We start from the raw sequence: 18,152 nt of genomic DNA, 5'->3' as shown, positions 1-18,152 counted from the left end.
GAGAAAAATTCTAGTTAAAAAAGACAATACCTCGATGGGCTCGTTTATAAAACATACAGAGCGATTGCTTTTCTCTTAAAAATTAATGAATGTTCAGAATTAAAAAAAAAAAACTATGGAATATTTTCTTACTCTGCCCACCTCCCCCCTTCTCCCTGAGAAAGAATCCTGGGTAAGCGAATCTATAAATAAGATTGGACCAAAGCGCTCTGAGCATGCTATAAGCATGAAAGTAGCGCTATATAAAAGTTATAAATATATATATATATAGTGCACGTCATACTATTCCATTACCAGTGATGGCTGAGAGTGGATTACTTGTCTGGGTACAATGGTATACATTTCTCTGTATTAGTGGGTTTAATTTATCCACGCATTAAGTGAAGGAAACTAACTGAAGCTGATAATATTCATTAAAATATTCAATAACAAAAAAAAACAAAAACACAAAGTCATATGTTCTAAACACAAACACAAAGTCATATGTTCTAAACACAAACACAAAGTCATATGTTCTAAACAAAAACACAAAGTCATATGTTCTAAACAAAAAACACAAAGTCATATGTTCTAAACAGAAACACAAAGTCATATATTCCTAAACACAAACACTAAGTCATATGTTCTAAACAAAAACACAAGGTCATATGTTCTAAACACAAACACAAAGTCATATGTTCTAAACAGAAACACAAAGTCATATGTTCTAAACACAAACACAAAGTCATATATTCCTAAACACAAACACTAAGTCATATGTTCTAAACACAAACACAAAGTCATATATTCCTAAACACAAACACTAAGTCATATGTTCTAAACACAAACACAAAGTCATATATTCCTAAACACAAACACTAAGTCATATGTTCTAAACAGAAACACAAAGTCATATGTTCTAAACACAAACACAAAGTCATATGTTCTAAAAAAAAACAACACAAAGTCATATGTTCCTAAACAAAAAACACTAAGTCATATGTTCCTAAACAAAAAACACTAAGTCATATGTTCCTAAACAAAAAACACTAAGTCATATGTTCTAAACAAAAAACACAAAGTCATATGTTCTTAAACACAAACACTAAGTCCTATGTGCTTTGTTTCAAATGAATTTTTAGAGTTAAAAAAAATAATTTAGGACAAAGTTTTTCAAGTGTTCGGAAGTGATAACATTTTGTGACACATGTTTCCAAACATAATTAAATTGTCCCAACAGCTTCCACAAATGTATTGCTGACAAGTTAGTCAATTTAAAACTGCTGACACTGGGTGTAGCCCTCGGGTCAGTCAGCGCATCCAGTAAATTACATTACTTAAAAGGTTTAACTCTGTAACTGTAATCTACTTTCACTTCTAGAATGAATTTCTACAATCCTTTGGGGGGAAGGGGTTAACAATACCCAAGTGTTATCTTTTTAAAGTCTTATCTTTTTAACTCTGTCACACAAACACACACATAAACACACACACACACATATGGGGTGTGGTGGCCGAGTGGTATAGCTCTGGCTGCCGGACCGGGTTCAAATCTCGTTGAAGACTGTGGTTTTAAATTTTGGGATTTTTTTCAGGATGCCAGTGAGTCCACCCCGGGCATTTGTTTGGGAAAAGTAAAAGCGGCTGGTCGTTGTGCTGGTCACATGACACTCTCGTTAACCGTCGGCCATAGAATTAGATAAGCATAGATGGAGCAAGGTTTGAAAAAGGAATTTACACATTCAAACATACACAAATAGTTGCAGCCCCTTAAAACCATATTCATTCTCTGAATGGACTGACTCACTTCATGTGTAGACTTTATTTCAACATGGAATGTACTTAATCCTACAAGACACAATGTATACAATGATACATTTTGTTTCAAAAAAAATACTTCAATTAAATTAAGAAAAAAAAAAGAAGAAAAGAGAGAAAGAGAGGGGGGGGGGGAAGAGAGAGAGAGATAAAGAAAGAGAAAAACAGAGAGAGGGAGAGAGAGAAAGAGAGAGAAAGTGAAAGAGAAAGAAAAAGAAAAAGAGAAAAAGAGAGATAGAAAGAGAAAGAGAAAAAGAGAGAAAAGGAGAAAGAGATACAGAAAGAGAAAGTGAAAGAGAAAGAAAAAGAAAAAGAGAGAAAGAAAAAAAGAGAAAAAGAGAGAAAGAGAAAGTGAAAGAAAGAGAAAGAGGGAGAGAGAGAGAGAGAGGGAAAGAGAAAGAAAAAGAAAGAGAAAGAGTGAAAGAAAAAGAAAGATAGAGCAAGAGAAAGAGAAAGAAAGAGAAAAAAAGAGAGAGAAAGACAGAGAAAGAAAGAAAGAGAGAGAGAGAGAGAGAGAGAGAAAGGATAAGTAATCAGTGAAGAGTCGAGAAAAGTGACAAAAAGAAAATGATACTAAATCAGGTCTGGAAGGTCAAACATAAAGAGTCCTGTATATTAAAGTCAAAATGTCAGTCAGATGCATAGTTTGGAGATTTTTCCAACAAAAACGCCACAAAAATAATCTAAGATGTAGTTATCGTATCCTCCCAGCTCCTAAATCCACTCTCATATAACGTCCTGCGTCTACAGTTGACGTCCGAACATAGAGACAGCGCTTACAATCGAAATGAAGGCAACCAACAACAGAAAATCAAATAGACACCTCGCAGTGATGGCTGAAAGTGGATTATTTGTCTGGGTACAATGGTATGCATTTCTATTAATTAATGGGCTTAATGGATCCCATGCATTAAGTGAATGAAACTAATCGAAGCTGACAATATTCATTCAAATATTCAATACAATTTCTTTAGGCAAATAATTCAATGGAGATTTCAATTAGAAAAACAAGATTTTTAATTAATTGGCAATTTCAAATGTAACCTTAATCGTTGTTTATGCATTTCAAATGCTTCTCCAATGTTATGTTTTGTTCATCAGGGTGTCCGAACGAGGCAGTACTAGACTGTTACAATATATTTACACTTTCGACTGTGTGAGTAAATTAACTAGAGTTCTGGTGTAAGTCAGGTCACATTTCATTATCGTCTGCTATCATTATCCGGAAGTAAATTTCCGGAATTGGACAAATAAGGGGCAGACAAGAAATGAGATAATAAGAGACAGAGAAGAGATGGAGCAAATAAGAGGCAGAGAAGAAATTAGGCAAATAAGAGCCAGAGAAGAAATTAGGCAAATAAGAGGCAGAGAAGAAATTAGGCAAATAAGAGGCCGAGAAGAAATTAGGCAAATAAGAGGCAGAGAAGAAATTAGGCAAATAAGAGGCAGAGAAGAAATTAGGCAAATAAGAGCCAGAGAAGAAATTAGTCACATAATTGGCATAGAAGAAATTAGGCAAATAAGAGGCAGAGAAGAAATTAGGCAAATGAGAGCCAGAGAAGAAATGGGGCACATAAGAGGCAGAGATAGATAAGGTAAATTGAGGGACCAAAGAATACCTAAGCTTTAGTGTAGGACTTAACGGTCCATTATCTCAAAAAGCTTTGGAGGTTGGGGGGGGGGGGGGGGTCATTAGCTCAAATTCCGGTCAAAAAGTGAATCAGAAGTTGTAGGCACTAAAAACGATCTAAGCTTTTAATAGATTTCAAAAGCCATAAATACATTAAAGAGTATACATAGAACATGATGAAACGGAAAATACATGCAATGAGACCAAAAAAAACAAAAAAGAAAGCTTACTAGTTTTTCATTTTGGTCTTGTATATCCAATCTGGCCGCTATACAATCTCTGGTGTCCTTAAATGTTCTCCTCTGTGTCCTGTCTGTTGAGTTGTGAATGAACATACCGGCGACATTGGCTGCCAGGTACAAGATGGTGTTGGCCAGCAACTGAAACCAAAACAAGAAAAACAGTTGCAGTTGAAAAATGACTAATTTTTAAAAATTGGAACATTTTTTACCACCTCCTTTTTTCCTTTTCCGAAACAAATCCTGGTTATAAATAAATCTATTCAAGAGCATTTCAAATTCTAATACTAGGCCTATGAATCCAGACTTTTTTTTCAGAATGACTATCAAGTAGTGGCTGAGTTTTAAAACGCTTGGCTTCCGAACCGGAGTGTTCCGAGTACGAATCCTGATAGAGACTGGCATTTTTAATTTCGGCATCTTTAGGGGACTCTCGAGTCCAGACAGCTCTAATGGCTACCTGGGGCTAGTCAGGAAAACGTAAAAGGGGTTGGTCGTTATGCTGGCCACATCAGATGACATTTGAATCATCTGCATGGTCTGAAAGGGGACCTATCAAGTCTCACTTTGCTTTGTTATTTAACTAACATATAGAACCATAAATCTACAATACTTAGTTACTTAAGGATGATGATTCATTAAAAATAGCACCTCATATCCATCCCAGATGTACCTTAAAAAAAAAAGTAAAAGTATGGTGCTTTATATTTGGTTTATATTAGTCCTGTATGTTAATTAGAAACTTAAAACTCATTGTTGTTTTTTTCTGGCTGATATAGACATTCCATGCTCTTGTTTAAAGGGAAACTCCGATGGTTTTGACAATTTTTGATATAATATCTTATCTTATATAATACAGACGTTACTTCAAAAAAGAAGATGATTACGTCCTATGCGTCATGCATTTAGTCACGCATATTAACCAATGACTTAAATTCTGCCAAGTCACTGGTTTTCCTGGCTAGCTCAGGCAACCCCCATTCCATGCTCTAATAGCACTAGGGAAGAAGGAGCCTTGGTACAAATTTGTCCTAGCATATGGAACGAGGAATAGCAGGAAAATATGTGTTTTGATTTACAGATAATGAATATATTATTATTTTGTTTTTATTTGCAATAATAACTTAGTAATTGATATTTTTCTGACGTAATTTTCCTGCGCATCCAAAACGGTCAGACTATCAACGGGTTTCTATGTGACGTCACACATGCCTATTAATTTAATGTATTGACTTATTGTATAACGGAAAACCATACAGTAACGTTTACATTCTCGTAAAAGAAATATATCTTCGTCTATTCAGTTAGATTTAGGATCTTGTAAGCAAAGAAAAAAATGCGTGTTAAAGGAGATTTACATGCTTGACTAACCACGGCAGTGTGTATCTTCTCGCCTGACCACTCAACACACAACAAACACTATCGCTTGGTTGTCTTGTCATGACAGACTACACGTAGTCTCGACTAGCCTTACACTGACCAGTTTGTTCGAATCAGTCAGACACACAATCTATTTACTTCTTGGGACAGGGAGGGGCTTAGATGAAAATGTTACTTTTTTTTCTCGAGTTGGTTGTCCAAATGCTTTTAAATCTATCTATCTGTATATTACTGTACCATAGCGCTTGACTAGGCCGCCACTAAGACTTACAGCTACTGTAAGAATGAAGCGATACGATTGGTCAAATCTTGTTTCCCTTTCAGTATTGTTGAGGGAAGTGACGTATGTCTAACCTAAAAACAAAATATCAAAGAACCCCGTTTTTTTTTGGAGATGTCAAGAATCTGCTGACTAATTTATTAAATATAAATGTTTCTAAGCATTTAAATATAAAATGGAAAAATGTTTACTATTACAACTTTTTACGCAGAATTTAAATACGTCAATAACTCAAATTTGAAAAACCTTCAGAGTTTCCCCTTTAAAAAAAGGGAACTTATATGAATTTTTCTTATCATATGGAACAAGAAATTTTCTATTATTTTTCTGAGTACTTTATTAGTTAGTGTTTTTTTGTATTTTGGAATGGAGAAAGACGGTCGACAAATCTTGCATGGAACCCCCAACGGTCCAACAGACTAAGGGATAGGTAAAGGTAAAGTTTCTATTTCAATGTATGTGAATTTAGTCCCACAACTAATCGTGCTACTGTAGTTAGTAATTAAAAGTAATTATTTGTGAGAATCCGTAATTTGAATTCCGATTTTTTCTTTCAGCATGTCTCTCAATCCTCAATTTTTCTCTCTCTCTCACTCTATTTAGATATCTATCTATCTGTCTGTCTGTTATCCGTCCGTCCGTCCACTTGCCCGTTACTCTATCTCTCTCTCGTTCTTTTTTTTTCTTTCTTTCTAACTCTACATTTATTTATTTCTCTTTCTTTATATTTCTCTCTCATTCTATATTCATTTCTCTCACTCTCTCATTCTTACTATTTATTTATGTTTCTCTAGTTCTCTCACTCTCTCTCTCTCTCATTCTTACTATTTATTTATGTATCTCTAGTTCTCTCCCACTCTCTCATTCTTACTATTTATTTATGTATCTCTAGTTCTCTCACACTCTCTCTCATTCTTACTATTTATTTATGTTTCTCTAGTTCTCTCACTCTCTCTCTCTCATTCTTACTATTTATTTATGTTTCTCTAGTTCTCTCACTCTCTCTCTCATTCTTACTATTTATTTATGTATCTCTAGTTCTCTCACACTCTCTCTCTCATTCTTACTATTTATTTATGTATCTCTAGTTCTCTCACACTCTCTCTCATTCTTACTATTTATTTATGTTTCTCTAGTTCTCTCACTCTCTCTCTCTCATTCTTACTATTTATTTATGTTTCTCTAGTTCTCTCACTCTCTCTCTCATTCTTACTATTTATTTATGTATCTCTAGTTCTCTCACTCTCTCTCTCTCTCTCTCTCCTGTGCTTGCTTTTTGGTGCCTCAAATTTAAATAAAATGCCTGACTACTCAAATGTATCATTTATCTCCAGGATCGAAAACCTCCCCGCCCCCCCCCCATCCCCAGTGAATGTTTTTGTGACACGGACTAGCCAGTGTGATGAGACAGGCTGTGACCCTGCTTTGACCTAGTTTAACACAGGTGCCTGACGGACAGTTGATTTATAGCGCAGTACCCCCCCCCCCCCTTTCTCATTCTCTCTCTATCTCACACACACACACTGTTCACACACACGCACACACATTAGGTAAAAATAACGTGAGAAATTAAATAAAAATGTGAATGGCAGAGTGAGAGTGTGTGAACGTGTGTGCGTGTGTGGTAGGCTATCGCTTGCGTGTCAAACTATCTAGGGCAGGTGTCACACGTGTCACCCTAGCTCTAAAGGGTTAACACAAGAAATGTTATATCTAGAGGGGCCGAAACTCCCCATAGGTCTCCCCCCCCCCGATCCATTCCTTTCTCTCCCCTCCCCCCCCCCCCCAAAAAAAAACAAACACCATTGTTTTTCATTTCATTCTCTCCCCTTGAATAGCTGTTTCCTGTGTAGGATCTCCACAACATGAGGCTTTGTGTCAGGGTTTATCTACCAGCTGTAGGCATCACTCTACTCAACTGGGTGGTCAATGGGTGGTCAATAGCCTCTCTGTTGCTTGGCATTATCAATGGTACTGCTGGTGTTCTCAATGGTACTGCAGCTGGTGTTCTCAATAGTACTGCAGCTGGTGTTCTCAATAGTACTGCAGCTGGTGTTCTCAATAGTACTGCAGCTGGTGTTCTCAATAGTACTGCAGCTGGTGTTCTCAATAGTACTGCAGCTGGTGTTCTCAATGGTACTGCAGCTGGTGTTCTCAATAGTACCGCAGCTGGTGTTCTCAATAGTACTGCAGCTGGTGTTCTCAATAGTACTGCAGCTGGTGTTCTCAATGGTACTGCAGCTGGTGTTCTCAATAGTACCGCAGCTGGTGTTCTCAATAGTACTGCAGCTGGTGTTCTCAATGGTATTGCTAGTGTTCTCAATAGTACTGCAGCTGGTGTTCTCAATAGTACTGCAGCTGCTGTTCTCAATAGTACTGCTAGTGTTCTCAATAGTACTGCATCTGGTGCTCTGAATGGTACTGCTGGTGTGTCATTGCGTTGCCAAAAAAAAAATCACCCCTGACACATTCATTAAGCTATCAGACTGTCGTGTTTTTGGTTGAGTTTGATTTGTAATGTATACGATGACATAAGACTATGAATTATTTGTAAATCATCTCATACCACTATGTCTGATATTTCCCTATATTCTACTATCATCTATTAACAGATAAAACGATTCACGTGCACCAACAATATGCAGTCCATTAACACACTTGGTACCATTTTTATTTCATTTTATGTTTGGCTGAAACTTAAGGCGTAGACTGAAGATTTTCCTGCAATGAAGTAGCAAGCTTTTTTGGTGCATCCCGTGTACTGAAGGCAGAAGATTTGTTTCGCGAATTATTGCAATAAATCGTTTAATAATTTGTTCTGCACCTTTCAGCACTGTGGGATCAAATTTCTGAGCTCGCCTGTAACACAATGTAATTTTACATAGCTTCTATCAACTCTCTCTGTCCGTCAGTCCGTCAGTCTGTCTGTCTTATGGTAAAAAGTTTGTACACGTTACTTCACCGACAGCCAATCACGGACTAAGCTTAAATTTTGCTCAATTATTTCTTTTACCTGACAACACAACGATCAATAAAAAAAAAATTAACCCAATTAGTTAATTAGCTATTGGTAATTAATTATTGGTTTGGTATCTTGAACAAGGGAAAGAAATCGTACTTGACAGATATGATAGTATATGTTGAATTAGTCCCCTTGAGGACTATTAAGCCCTGATTGGACAGGGTTTTTTTTTTAATGTATTTTATTAATTAGTAAGCAACAGTGATCGTCCATTATGGCGTCCTCGACCGTATTTATTTTGTTGATTTGTTTAAAATCTCTCCCAATCTTTCTCTTTTTTTTCCCCTTCTTCTCTCGCTTCCATGATATCGCCAACATCTTTCTACCTATCGCTTTCTGTTCTTTGTCTCCCTTACTGTATTTTATTGCTTAAAGACCGTTGACGGAATCTTAACAATTGGGAAGACATAGCCCTAGACCGCACTACGTGGAGAGAGATGATGACCAAGATGGCTGTGAACAGCGAAAAAGCCTTGGCCTCAGCTCTGGAATAGTGCCAAACGAGAAAGGGCTGGCTCCTCTACCACCAAAGCGAAAGCCAACTTAACCTGCGATTTTTTTTTTCGTGGCTGGTTCCTCTACCATCAAAGCGAAAGCCACCTTAACCTGCGATATATGTGGACGGGAGTGTCTCTTCGAATAGGGCTGAACAATCTCACATGAAAAAAAGTTTCAACGAGATGAACCATAGTCAATACGACTAAAGGAGGCCAACTCACGACCACAATCACGTGACTTAGCTTAAAGTAGGTCAGAGATACGGAACAACCCCATGCTCTTTCTAGCAGAATTAAAAGAAAAAATGGGTCGTTTCATATTTTTTTTTGTCTGTTCTTTTATCACACACCTACGTCACACACTTCACACCTATTCCCACACACACATACGTGTTAGCGCGTGCATGACCAGAAAATAGCTTCACACACAAGAGAGTGGGACCTACAAAAACATGGAAGTTTTGCTTTATTTCCAGTAAGGGCTGTTGAGAGAGTGTGGTGATGGGGCGCTGTACGGAAAGGTGAAAAGGGCGCCAGGGCAGACGGCAGACGAACGTGTTTCCAATTTGTCTGAAGTGAAAAAAAAAAAAAAAAAAATTTTTTTCTTGTTTCTACCCAGACAGACAGAGCAGCAGACAACAGCTCAGCAAAACCTACATAGATAGACAGTAGTCTTAAGATGTCTTATATTTATTATTGAAAGGTCATAGATTGATAGGTCAATGAATAAAAAAGGTCTTGGAATGAAAAGGTAATGCAATAAAAAAAATGGACCAAATGAAATATAGAATGAATAGGCTAAATGGAATACATTAACCCAGGTATCTCAGGGGTTAACAAGTATCAGAGGAAAAAACTTGACCTACAATTGTGTATGTATGTGTGTGTGTGTGTGTGTGTGTGGCATATAGAAGATTTCCCTCTAAGGCGAATAACTCTAGAAGTTCGGTGTAACCGGTGTACAGAAAATAGGAAGCGTTATGGACCAGGGGCGGACTGACTATATGGGCATTGGGGCAAATGCCCGGTAGGCCGGTACTCAATGGACCTCATTCACCAATCGTAAACAAACAACATTTAGCCACGTGGTGCTCTATCTCTTCAATATAATTTACGATCTCATGTTTAATTCATGATGGTTGTCACGTGACAGTTTTCCCCCACTGTTTTATCAATAAGATCACGTGACTAAATGGTGTTTGTTTACGATTGGTGAATGAGGTCCATTGGATCGGTAGGGCAACCTAAAGGGCCTCATGAATGCCACTAGGGCACGCATTAAATTGTTAAAGGTTTTATAATATTCTCATATATATGGGGCTATATTAGCGTCATGCTAAAAACCTCGTTTACAGACTAGAGTGTTGTACTAAATTGGTCGAACACATTTAAAATTTTAAAAAATGTAATAGCCTACATCCGTAGACAGTGCTATTAGTAGGCTTTATCTTTTTATGGCCTACAAACATAGCCATTAAAAAAGCAACATAAGACCTATATTTCTTATAAAGATATAGAGCATGCATACAGTTATCGATACATTTAAAAAAAAACATAACATAATGATTTTGAGAACAGATAGGCCTATAATTGGAAGCCCATCATATGATATACAATTTATGGGCCGTACTGTATAGAATTGCCTGGGCCGATTTGGACATCCAGTCCGCCCCTGTTATGGACCCACCTATGGGAGGTTTGGGCTAGGATGTAGTTATCTTCAAATCTGAAAGAACATCCAGAACATGTAATTAACAGGTTTGGAAATTAAGTAAAATATCAACCCAGCAGCCTTCCTACTAGTGTTACTCTAGTTTCCAGGGAAGAAGTGGGCAGAGGAAGTAATGGTCTAACTGCAATTAAAAGATGGTACAACGGGACGACCGATCATATGTGTTGCCCCAACGATTCAACAAACGTATGAACAGGTCAAGGGGAAGGACTCTGGAAGTCATAACTTAGACTAAGACTAAGACTGCTTTAATGATCGTTACGGAAATGTGTTGTGATTACAAGGACTCTTTCCTCATATAAAGACAACACAACAGAAACATACACATGAATAAAACAGACACAACATAAAGAGTTCATTCAGCGACTACACACCTTTGTGCTTTTCATGTTCCCTTGATCAACGAGTGGCGGTGATAGAGTCTGACCGAGTGAGGTACGAACGAGTTTTTGTATCGCTCTGTTCTTGATTTGATTGACAGCAGTCGCCCACTTCGCGACGACCTGACGTAGTTCTGATGGAGCGGGTGGCAGTTGTCTTCCAAGATTTTGTCGATTTTCCTTTAGACACTTTTGTTCAAAAAGTTCCTTTAAATATGGTAATGTTGTGAGTGTAATTTTTGATGCCCTTTTTATGATTTTTTTCTAGACGTCGCAGCAGTTTAGATGAAGCGTTGCCTTGCCAACAAGTTATTCCGTATGTTAGCCGTATCTAGGATCTTCTTGTTTAGTTTAAAGCTATTGAGTTTCTATAGAAAAAAATAGTCGCTGGGCTGTTTTCTTTGTCAGAGTTCCAAGGTGGTCTTCCCATGAAAGTTCTTCGAGAGAGAATAGTGGTAATGGAGATTCAAACTCAAATCGTTCTGTCCAAACTCCCGACTCTTTCTACTTGACCTTACGACCTACAAGGTACAATTATTCTCTACCTAGATATTGCGTATTTGTATTCCCGAATGCCGACCACTGAGACAGAACACTACGACACGGCTGTCACAGACATCCATACTGCAATCACCATTTAAACCAGCGGATCAATATATCTTAAGTACCCCTCAAGACGAGAAATATTTCATCTAAGTGTAAATTCTACATTTATCGATTAACGGCTATAAATCTAATTACCTAATTTTGCTAAAACCACTGTTTGCTATTAACCTACATTTCTATTAACCCTTTCAAAGGATAATGTTCCATAGATTGAGAAGCCTTGGTCCTAGCTGTATCATTCTCTGCTTAACCATCACAACAATATCGGCCAGAAAATGTCATAGTTGTCAGGTGTGGTAAACCGCTGAGAAGATAATAGTTGGCATCTCTTGCATGGCTTCTGCGGCTCCATTGACTTCTGGCAACGGATTTATTGCTAACAATGTGTTTCCATGGGTAGTCGTTCCTGTTGTTAATGCGTTTATTACTGTTTTACAGTGGTAATGTGGGGGGGGGGGAGGGGGTAGAGGCCCAGTAGGGGGCATTTAGTCTGTGCATGAAAAAAGATCTTAGGAAAAAGATCTTACGAAAAAGATGTTAGGAAAAAGATCTTACGGAAAAGATCTTGCTTGCGTAGCACATGTAGGCCTACGCTAATATATTGACGGGCAGACAGCCTGGAACTGAACAGTTTGATCGAGTCGATGTATAATTATTTCTACGTTTTAAGTTATAAATACTGGATCTACGAGATGTTAAAAGAGTAATGAACTTGTCTTTTTTCTGTAATCCAGTACATGTACACAGGGCCGGCCTTAGGCCGATTAGACCGCATGCCCGCGCCTGGAAGGGGCCCCAGCAATTTAGCATTTAGGATATCACTATCAATCATGGCTCTTGAAGATGTAGGGCTTAAATGGTTCGCATATTTAGCGTATTGTACGATTGATGTAACTTTAATTAACCCACTGGCGCCTATTGCGTTTGAGTTGCTTGCTATGCATGTTGTATAATACATGTTGATATCGTGATCTAATTAATGGTAATAGTTGTTAGCAGGTATTCCTTAAATTGGGCCCCGCAATTTGTAAGGCCGGCCCTGAATTTCACACTGTCTTGATAGATTTTGTTTTTCTAATTACTATTTTCAATGACAACATTTGCTATATCCCATAGGACGTAATTATTTACTTCTTTGAAGTAACGTCTGCGATATATAAGATATGATATCTAAAATCATGTAGATATACCCCACAAGTTTGTCCTTTGAGTGGCAATAATCCCAGATATTTACTATTTAGGATATGTAGGGGAGATAACTTAAATGTTTTTGTTTTTTTTTTTTTTCTGCAGGTTTGTGTAAGTTGTGTTTTAGTTGTCTTAAATACTTTTTATTTCTAAGCCGATATTTCCATGTGATGTTCATGGAAAATTGGGGGGGGGGGAGGGGGGTCACTACGCCTCTGTTAAAGTGTTGTCTCGTGGACTGCTGGGAATACAGTTTGAGAAACCCTGACGACAAGTTAATAATATTGCGTGCCTGCACTAAACATTTTGTGGGGGAGTCGCAGCCTAAGAGTTAAGACTTAAGAGCCGCCTCCAGTTTTCGACCACTGAACTAGACCAAAAAAAAATGGAAACAGACTTATAATGAGAAATAGGGGAGGTAAGAACGGGAATGAATCAAAGTAAAAGTATCCCGACAACATTATTCGAATAAAAAAGGTAAAAATAATAATTAAAAGAATGGTGAATATAATTTTTATTTCACACTAAACAATATACATACAGCAGTGATGAAGAGGTCAGCACTTTTTTTTATTCTAATATTTTACATAACGATGTCGTGTTTTTAAAAACCTCTAGAATGATTACAATATACGTTTGAACAAATAAACATACAACCATAACAAACATAAACAAGGAAACACATCACCAGTCATCAAATAAGCTTCTATAACGAAATTGCAGAGGTAATGGCCAACCTAGATTGGCACGTGGGCCATTTTAATATCTGACACTCATGTCGCGGGCCATCCATCCATCCATCCAAGTGGCGCTACAGCCCATGGAGGCCTCTGGCCTGCTTTAACACATCCTTCCATTCAGATCTCTCCAGAGCCTTTCGTCTCCACGCCCTAACCCCAAGCTGCTTCAGATCGGCTTCCACATCATCTATCCATCGCATTCGGGGTCTGCCTTTGGGACGCCTGCCTTTTGGTTTTTGCCTGTATACGATTTTCGCTCCTCTGTTTTCTGACATTCTTTCAAGGTGACCTGCCCAACGTAGTCAGTTCTTTTTTTATTTCGTTCACTATTGGTGGGTCTTCATACAATTGATATATCTCATGGTCGCGGGCCATGTCAACAAAAAGAAAAGAAAAGAATTGACAGCTTTTCGGATAAATCTTGCTTGAAAGTCCGCTGTAGACATCCAACTTTTGCACGATTCTTCGAAGTTTTAACATTCCGAGTCAACTTTTTGTTTTCTTCGCAACTCCCACTTCATGAACGCACACACAGTCAATGATACAGCTCAGGATGTCACGTGCAAGGCTAGCTCAGGATGTTACGTGCAAGGCTAGCTCAGGATGTCACGTGCAAGACTAGCTCAGGATGTCACGTGCAAGGCTAGCCCAGGATGTCACGTGCAAGGCTAGCTCAGGACGTCAAGTACAAGGCTAGCTCAGGATGTCACGTGCAAGGCTAGCTCAGGATGTCACGTGCAAGGCTAGCTCAGGATGTCACGTGCAAGGCTAGCTCAGGATGTCACGCGCAAGGCTAGCTCAGGATGTCACGTGCAAGGCTAGCTCAGGATGTCACGTGCAAGGCTAGCTCAGGATGTCACTGCAAGGCTAGCTCAGGATGTCACTGCAAGGCTAGCTCAGGATGTCACGTACAAGGCTAGCTCAGGACGTCACGTGCAAGGCTAGCTCAGGATGTCACGTGCAAGGCTAGCTCAGGACGTCACGTGCAAGGCTAGCTCAGGATGTCACGTGCAAGGCTAGCTCAGGATGTCACGTGCAAGGCTAGCTCAGGACGTCACGTGCAAGGCTAGCTCAGGATGTCACGTGCAAGGCTAGCTCAGGACGTCACGTGCAAGGCTAGCTCAGGATGTCACTGCAAGGCTAGCTCAGGATGTCACGTACAAGGCTAGCTCAGGACGTCACGTGCAAGGCTAGCTCAGGATGTCAAGTGCAAGGCTAGCTCAGGACGTCACGTGCAAGGCTAGCTCAGGATGTCACGTGCAAGGCTAGCTCAGGACGTCACGTGCAAGGCTAGCTCAGGATGTCAAGTGCAAGGCTAGCTCTGGATGTCACGCGCAAGGCTAGCTCAGGACGTCACGTGCAAGGCTAGCTCAGGATGTCACGTGCAAGGCTAGCTCAGGATGTCACGTGCAAGGCTAGCTCAGGACGTCACGTGCAAGGCTAGCTCAGGATGTCACGTGCAAGGCTAGCTCAGGACGTCACGTGCAAGGCTAGCTCAGGATGTCACTGCAAGGCTAGCTCAGGATGTCACGTACAAGGCTAGCTCAGGACGTCACGTGCAAGGCTAGCTCAGGATGTCAAGTGCAAGGCTAGCTCAGGACGTCACGTGCAAGGCTAGCTCAGGATGTCACGTGCAAGGCTAGCTCAGGACGTCACGTGCAAGGCTAGCTCAGGATGTCAAGTGCAAGGCTAGCTCTGGATGTCACGCGCAAGGCTAGCTCAGGACGTCACTGCAAGGCTAGCTCAGGATGTCACGTACAAGGCTATCTCAAGACAGCAGTGGACATTTCAAAGAATTAAAACTAACAGAAGATTCATGTCGCCTAAATATTAAAACATAACCTTTTTTTTTTCCAGTACAGAAGACATTACTTTGCCAAAAACACATAAGACACTAACATAAGTTTACGGTTCACACAACAGTTCACGTTAAAATTGTTCATAAACTGTCCAAACTTGACGATCACGTGGTTGTCCATTGTCCTGTGTTGTAGACGAACAAAGTTTTTGGGATTCTTTCGGAAGGATCTGTCCTTATTTCCTATGGAAAACCAAAGGTTCCAAGAAATATAAATGTTTTTGTTGGTGCGATTGAATTCCTGAAACTGTTGTTATGTACCACAAAGGGAGCTAATCATCACAAAAAAATTGTTAGTGTACATCACTTAGTCTAAGTCCCACGCCATTGTATAGAAGCTGAACTGTATATGGCCGCTTTCCCAAATCACTAGTAGAGAAACCTCCTAAAGTTGACAGACCGGTACCGGTTTCCAGATGTTAACTTGTAGTCAACCCAAGATTGACGACACACAGCATTGCAGTGAGCTCATGAGGAATTTAGAGGATTAGATATAATATAAGATTGAGAACAACTTCATCACTAACTGAGACTTAAAATTTTCTCACCTTTGTGTGACGTTTTACTGATGTAAGTTTGGTTTGTGTATGTGTGCATTTTTTTTAGTATATAATATATAGGCAGAGAATAAAATGCATGGAAGAAAAGAGTGAGGCCCTGACATAGGAACAGATACATTTTTCAACATTGTTTGTACGGTCTGACGCTTCGGCGGGCCGGATAACATACCTCAACGTATGTTTCGAACTTTGGATCCTGTGGGCAACTTACGGGACAAGGATTTGCAAACCCCCCCCCCCCAGACACGTCCACGCAACTACAGCCATATACAGACGGTTTGTGACACAAAGACTTATTTTCACATTAGCGACTCTCAAGGCTAAAGTTAACCTAGCAACCGTTTTAAATTTTAACCCAGCAGATTTCTTTTGCCCCAGCATGACTACTAGAAAACAGAACGTAACATAAATATTGAAAGAAAAAGAAGAAGAAAAAAAAACTACAGGAATTTAAAAAAAAAGATGCTTAGAGTGAGTTAGAAAAACAAACCCTATCCAACAGGGATAAAAGAAGGTAAAAAAATAAAAAAATACACTAAAAAATACTGACCTAAGTTTTCATATATAGGTCAGTAGGAGGTACCCACCTGGCCTGGTAACCGTTATCCTGTCTTCAGGTAAGGGGAAGCCAACCAGGAGGAAGTCGAGATTGGGGGAGGGGGGAGAGAGAAAAGGACTTCGAGAGGTGGGGGGGGGGATTGCCAAAAGTACGAGCCAGAGAAATGAGCAGCGTACTCAATGTCTGGATGTTAGGTCAGAGGAGATAGCGAAGATGGAAGCCATACCTGGACACGTATAATAAAGAATTTCGGTCGCAGGAAGGCCAAAGTTAAAACAAGCACTTGGCGAAAAAATCTGGCTCATAGTTACGGCTCACGCGCGAGCTAGACGGCGCTTGTTTGTTTGCCTAGATATTCAAGTCTTACGAATACTTTCTTCGAGCTCGGTTCATGCTCTGTTTCAGCCCTGGCATCGATCTTGTCTTTTTCTGCGTGTACTCAGCGGAGTTGGAGACAATTACATCGTCGATACCACAACAATTATACTAGACAAGAAATTCTTAAGGGATCTTCCACTTATGACGTCCTGCTTTTTTTTTTTTTTTTTTAGGGGGCTGGGGGGTGACTTAGGTGAACGCATGTGGTCGTGACCAGAGAGAAACTCTCATCCGAGCATCCATAAGTCAATTAGTTAAAAATGCGATTATTAAGTTAAAGGTAAATTGAATAATGACCAGTCCAATCTTTGTACAGTCACACAAACGACGTCTTGACGTGTCGGCCTAATTTGAGTGAAATATTATCAAGTTAAATCAACGTTGTAAGAACAAGCATAATTTCCCAGTGGTACGGATTCAAAGTTAGTTGTGTGACAACGTCATAGATGGATGCTCCCTACATAGCGGAGACGGTTGACGTCTGTAAACTTGTGCTTCTCCAAGACTAAATAAACATTGTAGGTAGTTGGCTAGTTGCACGGATAAAAGTTCTCTGCTTTGATATTCTATTTATAGATAGATAGGCGGACGTCATTCCTTTGTACCATCACTAAATTTAGAAAAAGCCACCATGGAAAATTATAGAACCGCTGAATGACTACATTTATAGATTCTATATATGACATATATTTTGCATCAAATACAAACACCCACATTATATTTATACCCATAAAGTTCACACACAATAATTAATATACTTTTTCTAGTTCTCAATGCTGGGAATAATGCAAACACGATTTAACCGTTCGAACTAGACTTGATCTGGATAGAAAAATTATTTTTATTTTGAAATATGCACGAGAAATTTGAGTAGCGCTTTTTTACTGATATACGATTATATGTGGATATTAGTTTGCGGATATATGCGTGAAACTGGACATATATATGCGTGAATCTATTGCATTTTTTTTGAAGGAATGCTCTGATATAGTTCTGAAGCTTTTTCTTTTTCCTGAGTTACAGCGGAGGTGTAAGATATCTAGTTATAGATGTGCGGTGAATTGCTCGGTGGTTGATAGAACAGACAATTATCTGCCCTTTTTTTTTTTTTAGGAAAACTCAGAACTTGCGCTTTTCAATTTTAGCTTGGGCCTTAGGCCTCTTTTCTTTCCTTTGCCTCTTTTTTGGGGCTTTAGATGCCTCTTTTTTTGGGGCCCTCCAGCCTCTTTTGTGGGCCTTTTTATTTACTTTTTTTTTTAATTTAGTTTTTATTTGTAAGTTCTCACATTTCACAAATATTAAATCA

The 18,152-nt window shown here is 39.1% G+C and overlaps 1 protein-coding gene across 3 annotated transcripts in view; it reads right to left on the bottom strand.

The window, feature by feature from the left end:
- LOC106067245 (adenylate cyclase type 1-like) overlaps positions 1–18,152 on the bottom strand; it is a 160,345-nt gene that overhangs the window by 110,916 nt on the left and 31,277 nt on the right. For all 3 annotated transcript variants that reach the window (XM_056004566.1, XM_056004632.1, XM_056004706.1), the window contains exon 3: positions 3,658–3,807. In XM_056004566.1, coding sequence (XP_055860541.1) covers positions 3,658–3,807 — 150 coding nt within the window. The remainder of the gene's footprint in view (positions 1–3,657; positions 3,808–18,152) is intronic.

Source organism: Biomphalaria glabrata, chromosome 1 (assembly GCF_947242115.1).
Source record: "Biomphalaria glabrata chromosome 1, xgBioGlab47.1, whole genome shotgun sequence".
NCBI classification, from domain to species: Eukaryota; Metazoa; Mollusca; class Gastropoda; family Planorbidae; genus Biomphalaria; species Biomphalaria glabrata.
Note: the sequence above shows the minus strand (reverse complement) of the source record. Positions and strands in the feature narration are given on the sequence as shown.